Genomic DNA, 25037 nt, shown 5'->3' with positions numbered 1-25037 from the left:
GAGGCCATCCAGACTTTCTTCACATTGTGAAGAACTCCTGAGCTGTATCGGGCCAGCACCCTTCTGTGTGTAGTGGTAGTGATACACGTGGACACTTACTTGGAGCGGTGTTTTACCTATTTCATAAGAATAGTAGGAAAGCTCCAAGTTGAGCAGGAATACTGTATGTACTCAAGAAAAAGACGGGAATATGAAGCCATATCAAAACTGCTTAATACAGCACAAATATAAATCTTTGTAAATCTGTCCTAATGCTTATGCTTATACTAATGATCAGGAATTGTTCTGACGTTCAGACACTTTAAAAAATACTGATGAAATACTTGCCAATGTCTCAGTACTGTCTCACTTCCTGTTGGTCACTAAACCTATAGAACCATTAAAATTTCACTTTACTTATGTCTGATGAGTGGTTGGTTTCTGAGGTTCACTGCGCTTTACATGTTGCTTTTTTCCTTACTAAATATATTTTTTATTTTCCTGTTATTTACAGAGGATGTTGATACATTTATATATTGGAAAAATGAAGGCAGTTAAGGACATATTTCAATGAAGGCTATATATTCACCAATCTGATTATTCAATGTAATGAGAATTTAAATTATAGAGATATGCATATTAATTGTACTATATGAGTGGCTCAATCAATAAACAAACAATTGTTTTAATTAAAAAGGAACAATATGTGAAGTTTTACCAAATTGATTTTTTTTTTCAAAACCAAGGACTTTATTTGTGAAAGGAAAATGTGAAATTAGATTAGAATATTGGAATGTTTGTTGCAGAAAACCTTTTACATTTTATTGTATTTTGTTTGGATGTTGGGTAGTGTTCATTGTAGGCAGAAATAGTCTTTCCATTTTTTTCCATACCATCTTATCAAATGTATCAAGGCATTTTTTGTTCTTGTGTGGGACACACTTTGCTTATTCTCAAACTCTGCCTGTCTTTGTCCCTTCTTTGTCTTTCTGCCGGTCTTCATTCCTGTCTCTTCTGCTGATGTGACTTTCAGTTGAGATTAAAGTAATCAAAGAACTTCCTTGGCCTCCTCCAGTGGGACAGCTAGACAGCAACACAGTCATCGAGGAAAGTGATGTGAACACTTCACTGTCTCAGCAGCCTCCATCTTCTCCTCATTTACCCTCCCAGAACAGCCTTGAAGACACCAATGGTGGGTGTAAGAATAAAAAACATACTTCTCTCATATCTTTGTATATTTATGATTCTTGCCTAAATTCTGGAAGATTCCACAAGTCTCTAAGTATCTCTAAATACCTAGAAGTGTTTTCCAGGATTCTACATTGAAACATTACTCTTTGCAAAGAAAGTTGCACTTTCATAGAGAATTTTCTACAGAGCTTTGTGAATATGGTGAATATTCTTTGCAAGGAAAATAAAATACACAGCATTTTTTTTTTAAATATTAATTTTTATTAAGATTTTTTCATATATACATGTTATGAAAGTATACCATTTGTCCAACATGGGATATACCTCTGTACATTTATCAGATACACAAGATGTTAAGATATTACAGATTATTCAGTTTAAGAATTGTAGATAAACAATATCCTGGGACAAATAGTTCTTATCGTTTATGCTTATGATACAAATTTGAACTTCAAAATGGATTAGTTCCATTTAATAGTACATTAACTGTGGTGAATAAAACATATCACCATTAAAACTGGTAAGAGAGAAGGGGGGGGGGAGGTAAGGTAGAAGGTGAGAAAGGGTAAAAGGTAGTGATTTGACCTTCAACTGGTTTACAGGAGACAGAATGATTTTTATGTATGAAATAGTGAGTTCCACAGTTTCCAATTGGAGAGATATTTTGCGCCATAGCCATCTCTATAAGCTAAATTTTTTTCATAAACAGATATTGTGTTGATCTTTGTGATGATTTCTCTGATGCTGGGAATTTCATCGGATCTCCACTTACACACCAACATGGACCTGGCGGCAAAAAGTATATGCATCGCTATAGATCTCACTGAGATTGGGTATTCTGACATGTTAATGCTTAGAATGGCCTTCTCGGCAGATGGAGTGGTAAAGACTCCTGTCGTTTTCGCTATTAGTTTAAATATTTCTGACCAGAAGCTGCGAATATGCTTGCAGGACCATAGCATGTGGGTCAATGTTCCAACATGGTCGCAGCCTCTCCAACACAAGTTAGAATTTTCTCTGGAGAATTTAGCCATCATGTACGGTGTATAATGCCATCTTGCTATGAGCTTTGCCGCCAGTTCCTCATAGTTGGAGCACCTCGAGAATCTATGGTTACATTTAAATGTGGATAACCATTGATTATCTGTAAACGTCTGTCCTAATTCTTTTTCCCATTTTTGCAGGGGAGTGAGTTTAGTAAATGATCTTTTGGTATGAGTAGTGTGTACATCAAGGATATGCCTTTTGTTTTAGGGTTAGTGGAATTCAAATACTTCCATACTAGAGTTGGTATGGGAGAATTTGAAATTCTCCATTTGTTGTACCATGAAGCAATCTGTAGGTAGGTCAGAAACTCTGACGGTAGATGAAGCTTATTTTGTATTTCTTTGAATGAGAGCAGCTTATCTTCTTGTATTATATCCCTCAATAGTAGTTTGATTACTTTGCCATTGGTCTAGGGAAATGTTTGGGATCAACCATTTCAAGGTTTCTAGTGGGATAGGTACTTCTGTGATTTCGGTTTTTGGGTTGGATGTCTTTTTTAGATGGGACCATGCTTGCATTGTAGCTTGTATGGTAGGGTGATCATTTTTAATTGTAACTTGTATATTGTGAGCAAGTATCAATGACTGTAGGGATCTAGGGTGCAACCATAACTGTTCTAGTTGGGACCAGTGTTTAATATCTTTGGCGAACCATTGTTTCAGTTGGTCTAAGATTGCTGCTGTGTAGTAGTCTTTTAAATTTGGTACCCCTAAACCACCTATTTCTTTATGGTTTTCTTGCATTTGCAATGGGAACCTAGCTCTCTTACCTGCCCATATAAACTTTGACATTTGGTTTTGCATGGCTTTAAGGAAAGTGATTGGGATTGGAAGGGTTCTCAAAATGTACATTAGTTTTGGGAGTAGTAGCATCTTGTATGCCGCTAAGCGACCATTCCAAGATAGGTAGAATTTTTGGAGTCTTGAGATATCTTCTTGAAATAGGGGTTGGTAATTAAGTTGGAAAAGTTTTGAAGTGGGGGATGCTAGTTGTATACCTAAGTAGGTGACAGATTCTGATGACCACGGATAGGGGAAATCTTTTTGCATATTAAGTTTTTAGTTTTGTTGACAATCGCTGTTCCTAGAATATTAGATTTAGATGCATTCACCTTGTAGTAGGCTAATTTACTGAATTCCAATAGTGTCTCATGTGCAGCTTTTAAAGAGTTATATGGGTCAGATAAAGTCAAAATGACGTCATCTGCAAAGAGTGAAATTTTGTGTTCTCTGTCAGAAGAGGGAATTCCTTGGATTGCTATATTATTCCTAATTGTTTCTGCAAGTGGTTCCATAATTAACGCAAAAATTAATGGTGACAGGGGGCATCCCTGCCTTGTTCCATTTGTTATTTGGAAGTTTTTAGAGAACATTCCTTCAGTAAAAACATAGGCGGACGGGGAGGAGTACAGTGCTAAAATTGCTTGTTGTATGGGGCCTGTCAACCCGAACTTCTCCAACACCCTGATCAAATATCCCCAATGGACCCTATCGAAGGCCTTCTCTGCGTCCAAAGTCAGGAGCAGAGAAGGCCTTCGGGACTCCTCTGTTAAATGAATTATATTTAACATTCTTCTGGTTGTGTCTGTAGTTTGCCTACCAGATACGAAGCCTACTTGATCCTGATTGATGAGAACTGGTAATAATGATGTCAATCTATTGGCTAAGATCTTGGCGTACAACTTGACGTCCACATTCAGTAAAGAAATAAAATTTTGTGGAGCTGAGTAATCTTTACCTGGTTTTGGCAGGGTTATGATAGTTGCTGTTAACATTTCTTTTGGGAATGAGGCTTTGGACATTGCGGCATCGAAGACCTGCTTTAGATACGGGGATAGTTCATTTTGGAATAGTTGGTAGTATTCAGATGAGTATCCATCAGGACCTGGAGATTTGTTGTGGGGCATATTTCTAATTGTTTTTTCAATTTCTTGGATGGTAAACGGTAGGTTAAGTTTAGTAAGTTCTGATTGCGGAACCCTCGGAAGATTAATTGCCTCCAAGAATTCCGAAATTATGTTTTCAGATGGCTGTGGTGTATTTGGGTCTTCTTTAAGGTTATATAAGGCTTCATAGTAGTCGCTAAAAGCGTCTGCTATGTTTGGGGTTGGACACTGTTATTTTGGATTTAGGATTTACTATGTGTGGGATTCTTTTTTTTTATCATTTTCTCTTTCAACTGGTTCGCCAGCAGTTTACCCGCCTTGTTGTTACAACGGTAGTTGTTCGCTTTTAAAATGCGAAGGCGGCTATCCTGCTGGGACACCAGAAGTGATCTCAAATCCTGTCTAGCATCAAATAATAGAGTTCTTGTTTTTTGGGTGGAATTTTGTTTGTTGGATAGTTCTAAGTTTTTTATTTTATTCAGCAGGTCGTTGAGCCTCTCTGTCCTCTGCCTTTTTGCCCTGGCGCTCAATTGTATTAGGAGACCCCTCATAACTACTTTGTGAGTATTCCACAGCGTGAAAGGGTCGGATACCAAGGGAGCATTGATTTAAAAAAATTCAGTCAAAGATTTTCTGATTAATTTAAGATTTTTAGGTTGGGAGATAGTTAGCACATCATTCCTCCATCTATTTGCTGCTGTCTCGGCATTCCGCCCCCCCACGCCGATGGATATGGGAGCATGATCAGACCATGATATAATATCAATGTCTGACCTGACAATCTTTTGCAACAGAAATTTATCCACTAGAAATAAATCTATTCTTGAGTAAGTGCTGTGTACATTAGAAAAGAAAGTGAAGTCCTTCTCTGATGAGTGTTGACACCTCCATACGTCAAAGAGGTTTGATGCATTAATAAATCTTGCCAGCGTCGTCCTTCTTTGTTTTAGATGTTTGGGGTTAGTGCAGTCCATATGCTTGTCTGGGATCGCGTTAAAATCCCCGCATAGGATAACATGTCCCTGTTACAGAACTTTGACCTTTTTCCATATTTTGTTTAAGAATCGGAGTTGGTTGTTGTTTGGCAGGTACATATTGACCAAGGTGTATTTGACTGCAAAGATCTCGCATACTAGTATGATGTACCTGCCGGATTTATCCAGGTGGGTTGTGATTTCTGAGAACGGGATAGTGTCTCTGATAGCAATTGCTACCCCTCCTTTTTTCTTTGGGCCATTTGCTGTATATAGGATAGGGAATTTGCGATTACTAAAGACCAGAGGATTGACCGCTGAAAAGTGAGTCCCTTGGAAACGCATGATGTCGCTTTTCAGTCTGGATGCTTCCTTCCAGGCCATTTGACGTTTGTAGGGGCTGTTCAGACCTTTCACATTTAGTGATGATAGTTTGAAAGACATGTTTTTAGTTGCGTGACTCATACCTTTGCTCGTAGAGAGTGTGTAGGGAAAGCTGGCCGTCTGATGGGATTGGCTTTCGATGTGCTGGAAATTGCGGATCAGAAAGTCTCCAAAGGTTGAAGGTAATGGATCAGTGTGTCCGTATTTCTGTTCCTGTAGACGAAAAGAAAGGTAGGGAGGGAAAAAGAGAAAAAGGGTACAAACAAAAAGTAAAAAATTATCGATCCTGATAGGGATCTGTGCGGATGCAATTCCGCTATAACTCGGGGGGTAAAGCAAGGAGTTAGCTAAGTGGCATTCTCCTGGGTCAAACGGGTTTTCTGTCATTTTACATCTGCGTAAATCAGCCTGTTTCTGCGTCTGAGCTGGCTCTGGTGGATGAGAGAGAGTGTGACCCCTCCTGGTCGTTTTCATCTGGATCAAAAAGTCGCCAATCTCTCAGGAGACGGATTCCCTCTTTAACATTTGTTATGACATGTGATTTGCCCTCTTTCGTAATCAGAAGCTTGGCCAGGTACAGCCATCTTTACTGGATGCGGTGGTTATTCAGTGGTTTCGTTATAGTTGTTAACTGTCTGTGTTGCTGCATGGTGAAGGCTGACAAGTCAGCAAAGAAAGATTTTGTAGCTCTTGAGGGAGGTTTTCTCGTCTTCTCACTGTCATCATCAATAGGTCCTTGATGTGAAAAAAAAGTGGATGCGGACTATTGTATCTCTGGGGAGGTGTTCTTGTATGTTTCTAGGTTTTGGGAGGCGGTGTATTCGATCTATGATTAAATCTTCCAGGGGTGTTTCCGGAAGTGTAACTTTCATAAGGTTTGTAAAGTATTCCTTTAAATCTGGGGGTTTGACCGATTCAGGGATCCCCCTGATTTTGACGTTATTGCGTCTTGATCTGTCCTCTAAGTCGGCCATTTTTGTTTTGATAGCTGTGATTTCCTCATCCCTGTCGTTATGAGCGTCCACCATATCGTTAAAAGTTGACGCGAATTCGCCCATCTTAGATTCTATGTGGGACACCCTTGAGTCTACCGCTGCCACCTCTGATTTGAATTGCTGTGTTATTGCCAATATGTCAGCATGTAGGGTTGATCGCAGGGATACCAACATATCTTTAAGTGTGGTATCTAGTACCGGCTGGTTTTGTGTGGGGAAGTCTATGATGGATTCCTGTAATTCCCTGGTATCCTCCAGGGAGGATTCAAATCCACTAATTTCTGCTGTTTCTGCACAGGGCAAGGACATTTTCAGCCTGCTTTTTGCAGGCCTGGATGATGCAGATGGAGGTGGTGGGTACTGACCTTGTCCTTGTGGTCTTTTGCCATGTGAGCGGCCGGATTTGTGTCTCCCGTCCCGTCCGTGCTGTGTGCCGAGGCCGCACGGCTCTCCTGCATTTCTGCCGGCGCCATCTTGGACAGTGAGATGGCGCGGCTGTATGAGAAAGTCTGTCATCTTTCTTGGCTTTGTGGTCTCCTTTCGTTTGCTGGAAGGCATCCGGGAGTGTGTCCACTGTGGGTTCGGTGTAGGGATCCGTGAAACGAGGCTCTGTGTCGCTGTTATCACCTGTTTAGGCCCAGGATACTGCGGAGCTCTGTTAGCATGCGTCCATCATCTCTGCCGGCTAGCCACGCCCCCCCCTTAAAAAATACACAGCATTTTTGCTTGATTATGATTGGATGATGGAAGTCAGCAGAGCTTTGCATCATTCAGTAAGCTCTAGGGATAATTTAATAGCAACTTTCCTTGCAAAGTGAAGTCTATTTGCCTTTAATAAATCAATCACATAGGCTTTCTATATGCGTTTTTAAAGTGCTTTTCCACATTTTAGATAAACGTGCACTCACACATGACACTTCTGAATATTAACAAGGATATCCCACATACCCTCCTCCAAGGCCTTTACTAATTAAAAAAAAAATGCTGGAATCCAGATATAGAATCCACGATGGAGCAACTGTGTGCTAATACAAGTGCTACTATGTTAGCATTAACTATGAGGAATTTCACTTTTAAAAGTATCTATTTACACCCAGAAAGCAAAAATCAGATGACCACCTTATACAATGTGGGAAGTTTTTTTTTTTTTTTTTAAGTAAAGATCCACTTATGTTATAAAAAAAAAAAAAAAAAATCCTATGAACAAATGCATACATAGCAAGTATGCTGTTAAATCTAATTGCACAATTCTGCTGCTGCCATTTGTAGTGGAACTCCTATAAAGATTCATTTGCAGCCATCCTACCTACTAGTGGGATGGCTCTTCCTGCTATAGTCTCATGATCAGACCCAGTGCAAGAGAAAAACTGCTGGTACTGCTAATTATAAAAATGGAACTGGCTTTTTATTATCCCTAAATTATAGAAAGGTATAAGTAGCAATTCTATGTGAGATCATTATTTGAGTTGGCCTTGATGTGATGGAGCATTTTAGGCCTATGCTGTATATATAGATAATCTTTTCTTATTACTTGTATAGATCAGGTTTAATCTTTCTAGCCATGTTTCTGTACATCTGTGTGTTTCACCAAAAGTAAAAACTTTATTTTTCTGTACTTTATAACTTAATTTCCAAGACCTGAAGCCATAGTCCTTCTTCTTTTTTTTTTTTTTTTTTACTTCCTTTAAGCTTTTTCTTCATGTTACATCTCAACCTTCATATTCTTCAGCATGAAATCTATTTGTTCAGTGTTCTGTTTCCAACAGCACACAATACCAATACCCGTAAAAGCGAAATGATTTATATGAATAATATCAAAAATGATGGGCTTATATCCAAAAGTGCATTACAGCTTTGATGACCTATACAGTTTTGACGAATTAGTACTGACTAGCACAAAACGGAATGCTTTATTGTTATCTAGAAATGTGTCGGTAAGAAAGGCATGAATTTATTTTATACGCTGTGTTTTGAAGGGCATTGCAGCCTTTGTGGTCGATTTGGCCAATGTATGAATTTTTTTTTTTTTCTTCCTCTGTCTCCCATATTGTAGGAGTTTTAAAGAATGACAGGTTACATAACAGGCTAGACAAGTATAAAATATGTGAGTGTCTTGATAGAAGCAGAAATAAAGTGTTTCCTTAAAACATTTAGTAACCATACTTGATACAAAAAGGAAAAGTCTACAGTATGTTGCTTTTGTTTCTTCGTAAACTTACTTTGAGACAAAATAGTATTTAAAAAGATGTGACTTTCAGATACTGAAGTATATAAGCAGATTAGGAAGGATTGCCTTGAGGAGTAAGTACCTGCAGACTTTAGTCGAACCTCTGTATCGACTAATGGAAGTATTAAAACAACATTTAGAAAGCAAGAAAAAACTACAATGAAGGGTTTAAATGACTCTTGGAGAGGCACATGAATATAAAACATGTACAGTTCTTTGGGGAATTAAAGACTATTCAGTGCTAAGCAGCAACTATTTGCTGTGTTGCCACTTTTGCTTGTGCATAAAAATATAATTTCTGTTAATGGTTTAGGTTTAAAAAATTTAATATATGAATTTTGATATTGCTGCGGTGTATAAAACAATGAGACAATTGACATTATAAACATTAAACAGTTAAGAGATCGAACATAGATTTGAAGATGTTGACTGAAATTGTGTACTATATTTGATATGAAATAGAATCTGCAAGGGAAGAATATGGGAGCTGCCATTGCTGTCTTGTTTTTACAAGTTCTGTGACTGTCATTTTCATCCTTATTTCATTGCTACTTTGTCTAAACCTGGAACAAACATGCAGGGTTGAGAGTGCCAGTTACAAGTCTGAAGAGGGATTTTGAAAACTGTATTTTCTTTATATATATTTACTTTAAGGCTGGGTTCCCACTATTGCGAATTGGATGTGGGTTTCCCTGCATCCCATTCGCATATCAAGAGATTGTGACTGGTTTTCAATGGAGCCGGTTCACACATCTTCGGACTGGCTCTGGATTGAATTGCACAGGAGTCCTCTGCATCTTCTGGTCCATTTTAAGGTCTGAATTCATCCAAAAATTCGGACTGCAATTGGACCTAAAACGGTGAACAAGCATGCACCGGACCCCTGCCGTGTGCCTTTTTGTACGGAGGTGTGAACCCAGCCTAAAGTAAATGCACTTTAATCAGCCCTGTGCTGTGTATGCACAGTACTTAAGAATAGGTCTCCATTATAATGGCCAATATGCCATGCTCCTTTTACTTTTTATCCCGGTGCCACCAGGACTAGCGTTGAAAGTGTATGGCTATCCTAGAGACAGGAAGACAATAAAAGCTGACTGCTTTTCACTCCTCCGCACCCTACAAAATAAATGGGCTTTTGTCTTTGTTCCCATCAAAAATATAGCCCATCACTTCTTGTACTTATAGTACCCTGTCACTGAAACAAGTGGGGGTAAATGTCTTCAGTGGAGAACCTAGCATTAATACAAGTAGCAACCCTTTGCCCCTGAAGAAAACTGAAGATTCTCTAAGCCTAACCCTTAACTTTTATCATAACTTTTTGTAAACTCAATCTTGATCATAAACCTAACCCTAAAACGTAGACTGAACCCTTTTATCATGGCAAAAACTGTATTATGATGTAATGACGTCCAAGCTGTCAAAAACTACTGATTCTCTAAATAGAAATTGAAAACCATAAGAGGTCTTACAGACTAAAGATGCACATAAATGTTATATCGGATACCATAGCTTTTGAAAATCATTAATGTGCTGCTGCTTAATAGGCAGAACTCTGAACTCTAGGCAGATATAATAGATACAAATGCATGTAGTTCTGTAATCATTTAATACATCATGTGTTTCTTTTAAATGCAAGTTGTGTGATTGCCTGCATTTGGCCTAATATCAGTAATGTACATGGATCGCCAAGAGGAGAACATTTATTTTTTGTCAACAAAGGTGGCATTACTTTAGCTTGATTACATTCACTTGCAGTGCCCTGCATAACCACATTCGGACAACAAGAGGGAGAGGCAGTACTTGGGGCCAATCCTGTGCCCAGCATTTCTAACTGCTCACAAGGATCATGCTGACAGAAGGAAAGAGAAGAGAGATGACCTGATCGATCTATTTCTGCTCCTATAACGTCCAGTCATAGATTAGGGCAGAAAGCTGATCTAGCTCTGTTAAACTGTAGATGAAAAAGTCACCATAGTTTCTATAACAAATTTCAAATTTTTTGTGGTGTTTAGAAGATGGTTATAACGTTTGTTTTCAATGCAACAGTAGGTGGGTTGCAGATAGCCAAATATTTCCATTTTGGCACAGCTGACTGAGGCCTCCCAAGCTTTAGAATGCAAGCACAATCTATCAACTGGAGCACATTTTAAATGCAGATATAGAGACTTTGAATATGAAGATGCTAATGAGCCTCCATACTTTATGGAAATCTCGTAGAGCTCATGATGCAGAATAAAATTACCCAGGAAGGTTTTCATGGAGCGAATTAAAACGCTTCCTACAATTTAAAAGTCAAGCTATCACTCTGAAATCTTTAGTGTGGTGCCTAGTAAGTGCGATATTTCCAACTCTTTTCAACAGCATAATATAGATAATTAACTTCCCTTTACTGTGACAGTGTGCATTTACAGTGCCGAAGAATTATCCATACAGAAAATGTATTTTACACAGTGCTATGCTTCCAAATAAAGATTGTCAGCACAGTTATTACTACAACATCCCTGAAATGCAGTCACTATATAAATGTGTAATTCACTCGGTCTTCAAATAAAAAAAATATATTTTTTTTTAATGTATAATCGATGTTAGTATCAAGTAATATAGTGCTTTCACCTAATTGAAAGTATATTTTCCTATCTGAATCTGTTGTATGAATAGATGTAACTGAACATTGTGTAACTTCACAGATCAATGGACAAAGTCCGCTGGAAAAAAGTCTAACCTAGACCTTTTTAGCCTTTATCTTATTGTGATTAGATAGCACAGTAGATTTCCAGGGCAGAACTTGCCTACCATCATTTACTTGAATCAGAATCCTGCAATGATGGCTGCAGCAAAAGAATACCTTCCAACACACAGATCTGGCCAATAGAGCATACCAACCAGTAAGGTGCCAGCTTTCTTTCAACATCCGTCTATGGCAAAGGCATAAAATGTTGAGTGCTGTAAGTTTTCATTGCTTCAGTTTTCTTGTCTTGGGTACTATCGGGTATAAGTGTGCAGGTACCCGGAGATGCCTGCACATACCTGTGAATGTTTTCAGTATCCTCCTCTTTTGCCTCAATGCTTGCATTCCGATCAGATAAATACCTCTTTACTGATACCTCTGGGTGGTCTACACTGGGTGTCGACCATACCGGTCGCTAACTATCAGTATGGTGGCTTAGTGGTTAGCATGTCTGCCTTGCAGCACTAGTGTCCTCAGTTTGCATCCCAAGTGGGACACTGCATGGAGCTTGCATGTTATCCTTGTGCTAACATGGGTTTCCAATGGGTACTTAGGTTTACTCCCACTCCAAAAACATGCTTGTAGATTAAGGCTTGTTTGGCTGTACTTAACTTATGGTTTACAGGAGTGCAGTTGGTTCTGCACTCCTGTGACCTGTTTTCAGCAGACTGAAGCCGGCTGACATCACGGAGCTGGTCGAGGCTCAGGCAAGATCCCAACAAAGTCGGGATCCACCCACGTGCCTGGGCTGGCACCCGGCTCGGCCTCTCAGAGAGCCGCTGAGTGCCTGAACCGGCCGATCCCGCCCCCTCCACAGCCCAGTGCTCCAGTGAGCAAGGAGGGGGCAGATCAGAGAGCGGTGACTGACAGTCCCCAGCTCTTTGCTCGGGGAGCCCTGAGAACAGAGCGATCTGTGGTATTGGATCACTCAGTTCTCAGTGTTAAAGTCGGCAGGTGCAGCATTGGACCGATGCTGCATCCACCTAGGCAAGTATGCTTGGGGAGAAAGAAAATCCCATGCTTCTCTTTTAAGGTTCCTAACTAAAATGGCCCTATTTGATGTATGTATTTATATTCAGTAGGGACTTTAGACTGTATGGTTCTAACTAGACTGTTAATGTACAATATTTGTAAAGCACTGCTTACAATTTCAGTGCTATATAAATACCTGTAATAAGTGACATTTGAGGAGGGTGCTTGATGGGCATTGGAAACGGGTGACAAGCCCTCTTTTTGAAGTCTTTGTAACACTTGCCATTGTATGTTTTATTTAACCATTGCGTGTTGAAATATTTTGTTTCGTTTTCAATGTGTAAATTAAAGTGGACTATTTAAATTGAACAAATGTGTTAATCCTACCAATACTGGAGGTATTTTATTGCCAGGAAAGTACCAGCAAAATATATGTAATTCTTGTAAATGGAGTGATTTGCTCCTACAGAATTAGATTTTTGCTGAGTGCATGTTTTGAGGAAGATTTACTCCGTGTTACTGGAATAGAGAGTTCTATAATAAAACACAAACCATTATCCTTCTCATGCCCTATATAAGTGATATATGTTGTAACCTTTACCGACCACTTAGAGATGAACTTGGCCCGTTTAATGCTGTCATTTATGATGTTCTTATGGGTACATGATATTTGGATTATCAGATGAGCTTTAATGTTAGGCTGAAACACAAACCTAAAACATGCAGTCTTTAAGGCAAGCAAACAATGAATATTGCAGAACAAGCCGTGAATATTTTCTTATCTGCAGATCTGATGTTCTGGGACTTATTCAGTGTCTGAGGTCTATTACACAGCCTGATTAGCCAATTAGGTGGAATCTTCCATTTTGCCTAATTCATGAACCATAAATCCTTCATGATTTCCATAATGAAAATGGAGAAACTCTGAGGATTAACTGTTCAAACAAACGAAACACCACGCAGAATAGCCTTCCTTCTTAAAATGCTAGCATTTTAGAGTCTGGGACATGCAGCATTCTTTGCTTGCTAGAATCTATGCATATACCATTTTTTTTTTTTTTTTGTATAATGCCTATTTAAAAGGAATGTATAGTGTATGTATATATGTGTGTGTATATATATGTGTGTATATATATATATATGTGTATATGTGTGTGTGTGTGTGTGTGTGTGTGTATATATATATATAATTATTACCAAAAGTATTGGAACGCCTACCTTTATACGCATATGAACCGTACTGGCGTCTTAGTCTGTGGGGTTCAATATTGAGTTAGCCCACCCTTTGCCGCTATAACCACTTTGACTCTAATGGGAAGGCTGTCCACAAGGTTTAGGAGTGTGTCTAAGGTAATGTTTGACCATTCTTCAAGATTTGTGAGGGCAGACACTGATGTTGGAAAAGAAGGCCAGGCTCGCAGTCTCAGCTCTCATTCATCCCAAAAGTATTCTGTTGGGTTGAAATCAGGACTTTGTGTAGGCCAGTCAAGTTCCCCCACCCAAAACTCGCTCATCTATGTCTTTATGCACTTTGTGCACTGGTGCGCAGTCGTGTTGGAACATGAAGGGGCCATTCCCAAACAATGAAATTGTCCAAAATGTCTTGGTATGCTGACGCCTTAAGAGTTCCCTTCACTGGAACTAACGGGCAAAGCCCACACCCTGAAAAACAACCCCACACCATAATCCCCCTTCCACCAAATGATTTGGGCCAGTGCACAGGCAAGGTCCATGAAAACATGGGTGAGCAAGTTTGGGGTGGGGGAACTTAAATGGCATGCACAGGGTCCTGACCTCAACCAGAACACTTTTGGGAGGAATTGGAGCAGAGACTGCGAGCCAGACCTTCTCATCCAACATCAGTGCCTGACCTCACAAATGCGCTTTTGGAAGAATGGTCAAACATTCCCATAGACACACTCCTAAACCTTGTGTACAACCTTCCCAGTAGACTTGAATCTGTTATAGCTGCAAAGGGTGGGCCAATTTGATGTTAAACCCTACGAACTAGAACTGGGAAGGACATTAAAGTTCATGTGCATCTTAAGGGCAGGTACCCCAATAGATATTATCCATATCATTTTTTTATTTTTTTACACCTATTTTAAAGAATTGACACATGCTTGTTTGATCAGTTGAGATCTCTAGTAGCATGGTGTTCTGACTGAAAAGCTTGCCATTGTCATTATTTTGTAAATGATGGAAATATACTAAGCACTGATTGTTTTAGCAGATCATGTCTGTATATTTTTTATATTCATCTATGTACACATCACAGTTTGCTTTTCGATTCAGCGGAGATGTAGTTTCATTTTAAAAGTACAATATATCTCACTTGCTCTTCTCAATATGTTTAGAGTAAGACCCTTTTCACACTGAGGCGCTACAGTGCTAAAAATAGGGCCTGTAAAGCGCCGCTCCTGTCTCTCCAGTGTAAAAGCCCGAGTGCTTTCACACTGGAGCGGTGTGCTTGCAGGACTTTAAAAAAAACTCCTGCAAGCAGCAGTATACTCCACTTCTTCCCATTGAAATGAATGGGCAGCGCAGCTATACCGCCGACATAATGCTGCTGCAGCAGCGCTTTGCGGTGGTTTTACCCTTTCTCTGCCACTAGCGCGGTGTAAAAGCGCCCCGCTAGCGGCAGAATAGCGCCGCAAAATTGACAGCGCTTTACCACAGACACACCCACCGCCCCAGTGTGAAAGGGGCCGAAAATATTAATTCATATCTGAGTCAGGCAAGCTGGAACTAAGCAGTGTTTACATCTTGTGGTGGTCCACATGTCAAGTCCCAACATGGGCTAGCTGCTCCTCGGAGAATAATTGATGTTGAGTATGAAGTAGACAAGTAGTAGTCTTTTTGGGAGAGCTTCATGAAAGTGCTAATTTTAAAGGCTTATATGCAAGTTATTGTCATAAAAAGTGTTTGGGGACCCGGGTCCTGCCCCTAGGGGACATATATCGATGCAAAAAAAGTTTTAAACATCAGTTTTTTTCGGGAGCAATGATTTTATTAATGCTTAAAGTGAAACAATAAAAATGAAATATTCCTTTAAATATCGTGGGTGGGGGTGGCCTTAGTATGCCTGTAAAATAGCGCATCTTTCCCATGTTTATAACAGTGCCACAGCAAAATTATATTTCTAAAAGAAAAAAATGTAATTTTAAAACTGCTTGTGGCTGTAATGTATTGTCGGATCCCGGCAATATAGATAAAAAAACGGTGTGGATGTCACCCCCAAAATCCATACCAGGCCCTTCAGGTCTGGATATTAAGGGGAACCCTGCACCCAATTTTTTTTTTTTTTTAAATGGCATGGGGGTCCCCTAGGCACTATATACTCTGAACAGCAGTATATATACTATACGGCCTGCCCTATATACTCTGCAGAAAACTGGGCCTTAGGTGTTGGTGGTACCAGAACACTGCAAGCCCTCAAGTTACTCTTGTTGGGCGCAGGAACGGCCCCTGCGTTGAAATATTATATCAAAAATTGTAATTAAATGGCCCTGTTATACAGGGGCAGAAAATTTAGGCTTTGGGTGGTGGTGGTGCCCTAAACCAAAAAATATTCTTGGAAGCTAGCATCATCAAGATTGAGGAGGAATAGGATAGTCAGCATAGGCAGTCTTCAAGGGATCCCACATCCATAGCAAATTCAGTTACATCAGCATCAGGTGCTTGATAGCTGCTGATCCAAGACTGATTCATTTTTATGAATGTGAGCCTTTTAACAGAGTCTGTGACAGGCACACTCTTTGATCCATTACAAACCCTCCAGCAGCACTGAATGTGCATTCAGAAGGCATGCTGGATGCAGGACAGGCCAGATGCTCAATTCCATATTGAGCAAGTTCTGGCCAGTGGTCTATCCTCAAGACCCAGTAACCCAGTGGATGCTCTGTTGGAAAGGTCTCAGTCTGCTCTTGCCCCTAGATATTCCTGCACCATGTAATGCAGACGCTGGCAATGGTTGCTTGAACCGATCGGGCCTTGGTGCTGAGGACTGAAAAATAAAATTGTTTAAAGGCATTGGTCAGCCGGCCACCTTCAGGGGTTGCCAGACAGTAATGATCCCTCTCCTTGATACTACGAATCCTGGGGTCCTTTCGCAGGCTTTGCAGAATCAGGTAGTGTTATCCTCTACATCCATGCTGACACAATCCTCCTCCTCTTCCCTCCTGTGTGTTTGGCGGGCTACAGGAATGCTATCTAGATAAATGGGGCTTTGAGAGGTAAGGAAGTCCTCCTCTTCCTCCCCGCTGTTTTTCCTCAAGTGCCCTGTCCATGATTCCATGAAGCATGTGCTCCAACAGGAAGACAAGAGGGACAGTGTCACTGATGCATGCATTGTCGCTGCTCACCATCCTTGTGGCCTCCTCAAATGGTGACAGGACAGTGCATGCATCCTCGATCAGTATTCACTGGCGTGGTGGAAAGAAGCCAAGCTCCCCTGACCCTGTCCTGGTGCCATGCTCGCACAGGTACTCATTGATGGCACTCTGCTGTAAGTGCAGCTGCTGCAGCATTGCCAACGTTGCGTGCCAATCTGGTGGGCATGTCACAAATGAGGCGGTTGGTGGGCAGGTTGCATTCTCTTTGAATGTCAGCCAGCCGAGCACTGGCACTGTATGACCAGCAGAAATGACCACAGACTTTTCTGGTCTGCCTCAGGAGATCTTGTAAGCCTGAGTACCTGCTCAAGAACCGCTGCACCACCAAATTCAGGACGTGTGTCAAACATGGAAAATGGGTCAAGTGTCCCTGTCGGAGGACGACGTAAAGGTTGGTGCCATTGTTGTATACAACCATTCCTGGCTGAAGCTGGCATGGCGTCCACCACCTCTGAGCCTGCCCCTGCAGAACTGACAATCTCTGCCCCAGTGTGGCTCCTGTCCCCTAGGCAGACCAACATGGCATCTTTTAGCCTGATTGCTTGCGTAGCCCTTTGAACGCTATGGAGCACTGATGGTTCAGAGGAAAAATACGCAGAAGAGGCCATAGAGGAAGAAGAGGAGGAGGGGGTGGAGGAGAGAGCTGTGGCAGAATCACCACTAGCATTTTGGAGGCATGGTGGTGGAACAAGCTCCAACACTGAACCCTGTTCTGCATCCTTCCCAGCTGCCAGCAGCGTTACCCAGTGCGCCTTAAAGGAAAGGTAACGTCCCTGCCCATGCCTGCTGGACCATGAGTTAGCGGTAATATGAACCTTACTGCTGACTGCCCTGTCAAACGAGGCCAAAACATTGCCTTCCACATGCAGGTAGAGAGCTGGAATGGCCTTCTGTGAAAAGAAATTGTGTTTTTGGATTCTGCCACTAAGGTACAGCACATTCCACAGATTCACGAAAGGGGTCAGAGTCTACCAGCTGAAAAGGCAGCAGTTGCAGTGCTAGCAATTTGGCCAAGCTAGCATTTAGATGCTGAGCATGTTGATGGCTAGGAACTAATTTCTTTTTTACGGTTCAGCAACTGGGGTAGGGAAATTTGTCTGCTAAAATCAATTGGTGTACTGCTAGCAGATTGGCTGCAAGTACTTGGGACACCTATTGCTATACCTTCATTCCTCTCAGTGCAGGTTTTTGAGAGGACTAGAGGTATAGTAGGGTTGGAGATCCCAGATGAGGAGTAAGGCAAAGTCCGCCTTTTTCTTTTGATGTGGGTTTTTCAAGTGCTGTTGCCAACGGACTGCATGGCAGGTCGTCATATGTCTGGTCAAGCATGTGGTGCCCATGCAGCTGCTGTTCTGGCCACACTTGATCCGCTTCAGACATTAGGTTTTAAACAACAATGGTGCGATCTGCTGCACATGTGTTGATAAAGGCCCACACCAAGGAACTTTTAAAAGTCAGCGGGGAGTTAGCAGCACCCTGCACCTGCGGAGCTCTGCGGTGTGATGCAATAGGGTGTCTGCGATTAAACTGCCTCCTAGATCATCCTGCTTTGTTGGAGTTGTGCCTCCTCCTCCTACTCTCTTAGGCACCTAAGTACAGTCAGTGACCTCATCATCCCCTCCCTCCTCATCACTGGAGCAAATTTGGCAGTATGCTGCAGCTCGGGGAACAAGACTGCCAGTTTCTTGTCCTTCTTGGGCACCCCCTCTCTAGGCTCACGTTACTCCCTTCCTCAACCTGGGTACCAACATCGGAACCTTCAAACCGCTATGCATCCTCCAGCAGCATGTACCCATTGTATCATTGTGGTCGAATAATTCTGGGGACTCCTCCGTGCATGATGGTGAAACTACGGTAGGAGTGACTGTGGACAAGGAGCCGGTGTAATAGGCCGCTTTGGCAGCTGCATTGGAAGCCAAACTACTCTGAGCCTGGGTGACAGAGGATGAGGAGGATGAGGACAGCTTTGTTATTCACTCCACCAACTCTTCTGCATTGTGGCTCAATAACACAGCCAGCAGCAGATAAAAGGGGCAAGAGCGCCCCACGAGCCACCTGTAGAGGATGCACCATGTCTACGACCAGCACTGTGAACACACGGACTGCTTGCCCTCTTTTAGTGGCCTGTGAGCGTGTGCCTCTCCTTGGTGGCCTTCCGGACATGATGTATTTTTTGTTTTGCAACACCATACTACACTGTATTAGATACTGTGTACACCACCTGAAGTGTATTAGAAACTGTACACACTGTATTAGCTACTGTGTAAACTGCCTGCACTGTATTAGAAACTGTATTATGGCTGCACTGTAGTGTGTACTGTGTACACCACCAGAAGTGTAGTAGAAACTGTACACACTGTATTGGATACTGTGTATACCTCCTGAAGTGTATTAGAAATGGTACACCACCGAATGCACTGTAGATATAGGCTACACTGGATGCAGAGTGTGTATGTTAGATAGAGAAATATATAGATAGTTATATAGAGAGAGAGATCTAGGTAGATATAGATATATATGTATATATATCTCTACACACCCTAAGGAGATATAGGCATTAGCAGCACTAAACTCTTGTATCAATCTCAGTAAGATATTAATTTAAACACATAATATATAATGAAAAGTCTCTTTAGAGCAATCAGCTGTAACAAAATAACCAACAGTGCATGGGGGAGTGTTGAAAAAATTGTAATTATAAATAATTCCTCAGAATCTTCATCCCTTCACCACACCACGTGGGACACCGCTCCCTTAAGATTTTGCATTCACCAGAAATCAGGTGAAAATCAGCCTTAAACTCCACAAATAAGCGGACTTCCTCCTCTGGTCATTGGATCATGGTACGGACTACTTCTTTAGCTTCTAATTTTCCCAATCAGCAGAAGTGGTGGATACCTCCCAATTGGGAATCACCCCGCCCCCCCATCAGGGCAAATAAGAGACCCTATAGGGGGTGTAGATCAGGGTACCGAGTCCAAAAAAAGAATGGAGATCGACTAGCTGGGATATACAATTTAGCCAACAGTGCATAAAAGGATAAGGAAATGAATATTCTTAATGCACGTTTGAAATGTGCGGAAAAGAAACCCATTAATAAATTTAACGTCTATAATGACAATCAAAAATGCATCAGAGAAATTAACATGAAAAAATATTTTTTGGGTAATGGAGTGGGTAGAGGAGATCAATTGAAAGAGGTCACTATAGGATCTTTAACCCACCACAACCAGCCAATCGACATGTAGAAGATTTCAAGCAACTAGGGTTAAAAGATCTGTAAGGAATTGAACCTAAAAAGAATATTAACCCTAAATATATTCAAGAAGGGATTGAGGCATTGGAGAAAAGAAAAGAGGTGATAATACGCCCTGTGGATGGGGGGCGGGCGTATGTTTATACTTAATAAAAACTTTTACCACTCCTAATTGTCTAGTATGTTAGCAGATACAGAGACCTATAAAGTTCTAAAAAAAAGACCCAACAGCTGATTTCAGAAATGAGTTAAGCAATTTGGTTGAGTATGACTACCATATAAGGGTCATTACTAAGAAAGAAAAATGATACTTATCACTGTTACAATACAATACCGACAATATACACATTGCCAAAAATCCATAAAGATTCTGTGAATCCTCCAGCGAGACCAATTGTGAATAGTATTGGCTCAGTCTCTTCAAGAGTGGGCCAGTACCTGGACAATTTTCTCCAAACCAGCATTTTAAACACTAAAGCCTACCTTAACTGCTTGCTGACCAGCTGCTACGAATGCTACGGCTGGGCAAAACAACGTTGCCTTACATCACTTTGCCTTTTGGCCACTAAGGGCGAGCGTGTGCCCGGAGCCTATGCGAGTGCCCGGTGGGCGCCATGACTGCCGGGCACCCGCGATCGCTCGTGATAGAGAGGACCTGGATCTGTGTGCGTAAACACACAAAAACCTGCTCTTTCAGGGGAGTAGACAGATTGTGTGTTCATACTAAGTATGAACACCGACCGATCTCTCCTAGACAGTCCCATCCCCCCTACAGTTAGAACACACCTAGGGAACACAGTTAACACCTTGATCGCCCCCTAGTGTTAACCCCTTCCCTGCCAATGACATTTATACAGTAATCAGTGCATTTCTATAGCATTGATCGCTGTATAATTGTCAATGGTTCCAAAAATGTGTCAAACGTGTCCAATATCGCAGTCCCATAAAAAAAAATCGCAGATCACCGCCATTACTAGTAAAAAACAATAAAAATGCCATAAATCTATCCCTTATTTTGTAAGCGCTGTAACTTTTACGCAAACTCGTCAATATATGCTTATTGCGATTTTTATTACCAAAAATATGTAGAAGAATACATATCTGCCTAAACTGAGGAAAAAAATAACTTTTTTAGAAAAAATTGGGGATATTTATTATAGCAAAAAGTACAAAATATTGTGTTTTTTTTTTTTTTTTTTTTTTTCAAAATTGTCGCTTGTCACCAAAAGAAAGCTCTATTTGTGGGGAAAAAAAGACTTCAAATTTGTTTGGGTACAATGTCGCACGGACGCGCAATTGTCAGTTAAAGCGACGCAGTGCCGTATCGCAAAAAATGGCCTGGTCATTAAGCAGCCAAATCTTCTGGGGCTGAAGTGGTTAGACACAAGTCATTTATTATTGTTAAAAGAATTAAGAATACCCATGCAACCTGATATATTTTTGGTAACTGCCGACGTGGCATCGTTGTATACGGTGATCCAAAACGACGATGCCATGTTAGCCCCGCATTCGGCATTCAGTAAGAAATTATTTGCCCTATGTACAGAAGAGGTTTTTAGGGATGGTCCTTCATGTCTGCCTCTCGTGCAACTACTTTTGGTATGACAGCAAATTCCATACCCAGATAAGAGGTGTGGCAATGGGCGCAAAGTTTGCGTCGAGCCTTGACAACCTCTTTATGAGCGTATGGGAGGAGAAACATATCTTTGGTAAGGAGAAGAAGGAAATTCTTTTTTACAAAGGATTTATAGACAATCTGATATTCATTTGGGCAGGGACTAAACAATCGTTGATATATTTTATGGAAGAGTTGAATAACACTAACAATATAAGATTAGATTTTCATTATAGTAGAGAACATGTAAACTATCTTGATTTAACAATGTTACAGAATAATGCTCTGACTACTAAAGTTTTCTTCAAAGACACTGATAGGAATAGCTATCTACCAGTAAGGACTGGACACTATCCTTTATGGCTAAAAAAACATTCCGAAAGGACAGTTTATGCGGTTCAGGAGAAACTGTACTGCAGACGTGATTTTAGAGCTCAAACACAAATCATAAAAAAAAGTTTTCAAGAAAAAGGCTATGACACCTTAGTGCTGAACAAAGCAATCAAGGAAATAGGGCAGATATTGCAGGCTGTATGTTTAAAAGGCAAAGAGACCCAATGACACAAAATGAGAATGGGGGTTTAAGTAGCAATTTCCACATGCAGAGAAGTGGAAGATATTTTTAAAAAGCATTGGAGGATATTGGGTATGGTCAAAACTTTAAAAACAATATTACCAGATAACCCCACTTTTAGTTGTCGAAAAGCACCTTCTTTTGGGGACAGGATAGTAAAGTGTTGGATCAGCCCACACGACCACAGATGTTTTGGCACTTACTTTTTCTGCATGCGTAAAAACCAGGTAAGGTGTTCCAGCAGGTTAATACTCATATTAAAGGTCTTGCTAAGTTCAGTTCATCATCTAATGGACGTGAATTTGAGATAAAAGATTTTTTCTTGCAATTCGATATATGTGGTCTATGCCCTGCAGTGCCCTTGTGGCTTAATGTATATTGGCCGAACTAAAAGAACGAGCGAGTCTCTGAGCATATTTATAATATATGCACAGGGTATAAAGATCACAGTTTATCATTACACTTTAGGCATAAGCATAACAGGGACCCTGCAGGCCTGAAGTTTTGGGGTATTGATAGGACCACACCTCTTGGCGAGGTGAAAATAGTCGGGGAACTGTCAAAAATGGATTTTTTTTTTTGAGTGACACTGCGATCTTGCAGTGCATTATGGGGCGTTCAGCGGCGCTCATTTTCTGTTAACGCCCCATAATGTTCGCTTATGTTCAACCTGAACATTGAGCTCATCCCATACAGTTGCCAAATCTGGTCAAATATCGTATGGTAAACTTTTTTTTTTTTTCCTTAGATTAAAACTTTTTGGGTGTATTGAAATGCATTGTGGGCAACGTTTGAACCAAAACTTGTTTTAGGCTTTAGAGAAAATGGAGAAGATTTAAAGCCTATGTCAGATTTTTATAGCTCCTTTATTTCCTCATTGTAGAGATTTCCCCTCATTACATGTTTTGATAACAGCGGGCCTGTGGAACATATGCATATTGCAATTCTATTAATTTTACAGGGCACAAATTTGATATTCAAAGACCCTGGGTTATAGGCTGCTATCTTCAGGTATTTGGACACTGACAAAGCTTTTGAGGACCTGCCCTCCGACTGTCCCTCTGTAACCCTACCCCACTCTGTAAGGGTAGATTTTTGTGTCTAGCTCTCCCTTGCCTCTAAAGCCTGATATGTGTTAGGATTGCGCTCTAGAGATGCAACGCTTCCCCCTGCCTGTTTTTACCCCATTTGTGCCGTCAATTGCACCGCAACCGCGTACATTGCATGTGATTGCAGGACATTTGGGGTGCTTTCCCATTGAGTTGCATGTGTGGCATTCAGCGTGCTTACTGCCCAGGGAGCGACGCATGTTTGGTCAACATCTTCCGCCCCACTTCCGCCCCACATCTGCATGGAAGAAAACCATCTGGCTTTCAGGAAAAAACTCAAGACCTTCCTCTTCTAGAAGCTGACAACACCAAACGCATTAGCGCCTTGAGGCGATTCAGTTCGCATTTGCAGCGCTCTATAAATTTTTCATTCATTCATTCATTCAACTCTGCTGTGAAGCAGAGCATCATGGCTGCGGCATGAAAAAATCCCTATCCGCTCGCTGCCTATTGCAGCTTAAGGGGAGGGTAAAAGACAAACATTGTCGGAAAGTGTAAAAATGCGATTTTTTTTTTTTTTTTTTGTAAGTTTAACTTGCTATATTTCCAACCTGCTCTGTTCTGTTAATTGCTGTATATTTTGGTGGTGATGATATTGGCATGAGTGTGTATTTGATCAAATCTGTCACATCAGTTTCTCCTGAGATTTGGGCACACAAGTTTTTTTTGTTTTTTTTTTGTTTTGTTTTTTTAGAGTGCCCAAAGGAAGCTTATAGGATAGTAGTGACAGCATTTTCTAATTCTGATACATTTCCACTGTCTGCGATATGTCTATATTAAGATATTTTATTACTTTTCTAAAATGTTTTGTATAGGCAGGAAACAGAGTTCAACACTGCCATCTGCTGTTTTGTACTTGCAAGGTTTGCAATTATAACACAAAATTTCCTCATCAAATCCTTATTAAAGTGTTACAAGAACAGCTAAAAAGTGTTCTGCTCCTCTTTGAATTTTTAAAGGCACTGCACATTGTATTTTTACTGCCATGGCTTAAAGGCAAACTGTGAATTAGCCCAAATCTTCCCTTGCAGTTCACCCCTCCCCCAACACTGCAAGTGTGAAATGCTTGTTAAGTGTAGAGGTATCAGAAGAAGCTGTATTATTTACTCTACCCCTTGCTCCAGCAGGATTCAGGGCTGTTCTTTTCTGCCTGCATGCTCCAAGCTGTGGGCAGTCCCCCGGCGTCATCACATACAATGCAGAGCTATTAACCCTGCAGTGTACGTGAGGAGGAAAGCTTGTGACTGTGGCTTTGGAGACTGGTCGCATAGATGGAGGGAGCTTGCAAGAACTAGAAGTAAGGTACGGTTTACTTATTCCTGCTCCCCTAGACTTGACAAGCCATTAACCCTTGTTGAGGGATACCATTTCAATGGTAGATTACTGAATTTGGGCTTTAAAGTTGTGTAACTTGTGTAATCACAGGACATATCATTGATAATGCATGCGATTGTTTAAAAAAACATTTTAAATTTGCCAAGGAGCTTGCAACCATGACTTTGGTTCCCTGTTGGACTAAAACTTCTTCGCATATTGATGTATTGGAACAAACCACAGGCCCATGCACTCTATTTTACCTTGGGAATAGATTAATCTGTGCTTGTAGCTGTATTTGGATGGGCCTACACCTCATTGGCTTATTGGCTTGGCTGTCCAAGACCAAACATTTTTACCTTGTTTTTTTGTTATATTATCCAATGGATTTAA

The 25037-nt window shown here is 40.9% G+C and overlaps 1 protein-coding gene across 4 annotated transcripts in view; it reads left to right on the top strand.

Moving 5' to 3' along the window:
- SHF (Src homology 2 domain containing F) overlaps positions 1-25037 on the top strand; it is a 389714-nt gene that overhangs the window by 265223 nt on the left and 99454 nt on the right. For 3 of the 4 annotated variants that reach the window (XM_073618891.1, XM_073618890.1, XM_073618893.1), the window contains exon 4: positions 1013-1171. The exons of the other annotated variant lie outside the window; for it this stretch is intronic. In XM_073618891.1, coding sequence (XP_073474992.1) covers positions 1013-1171 — 159 coding nt within the window. The remainder of the gene's footprint in view (positions 1-1012; positions 1172-25037) is intronic. 4 annotated transcript variants of the gene reach the window in all.

This window comes from Aquarana catesbeiana, linkage group LG03 (assembly GCF_042186555.1).
Source record: "Aquarana catesbeiana isolate 2022-GZ linkage group LG03, ASM4218655v1, whole genome shotgun sequence".
In the NCBI taxonomy this organism is placed as follows: Eukaryota; Metazoa; Chordata; class Amphibia; order Anura; family Ranidae; genus Aquarana; species Aquarana catesbeiana.
The sequence above is the reverse complement of the archived record's forward strand: the minus strand, read 5'-3'. Positions and strand labels throughout refer to the sequence as shown.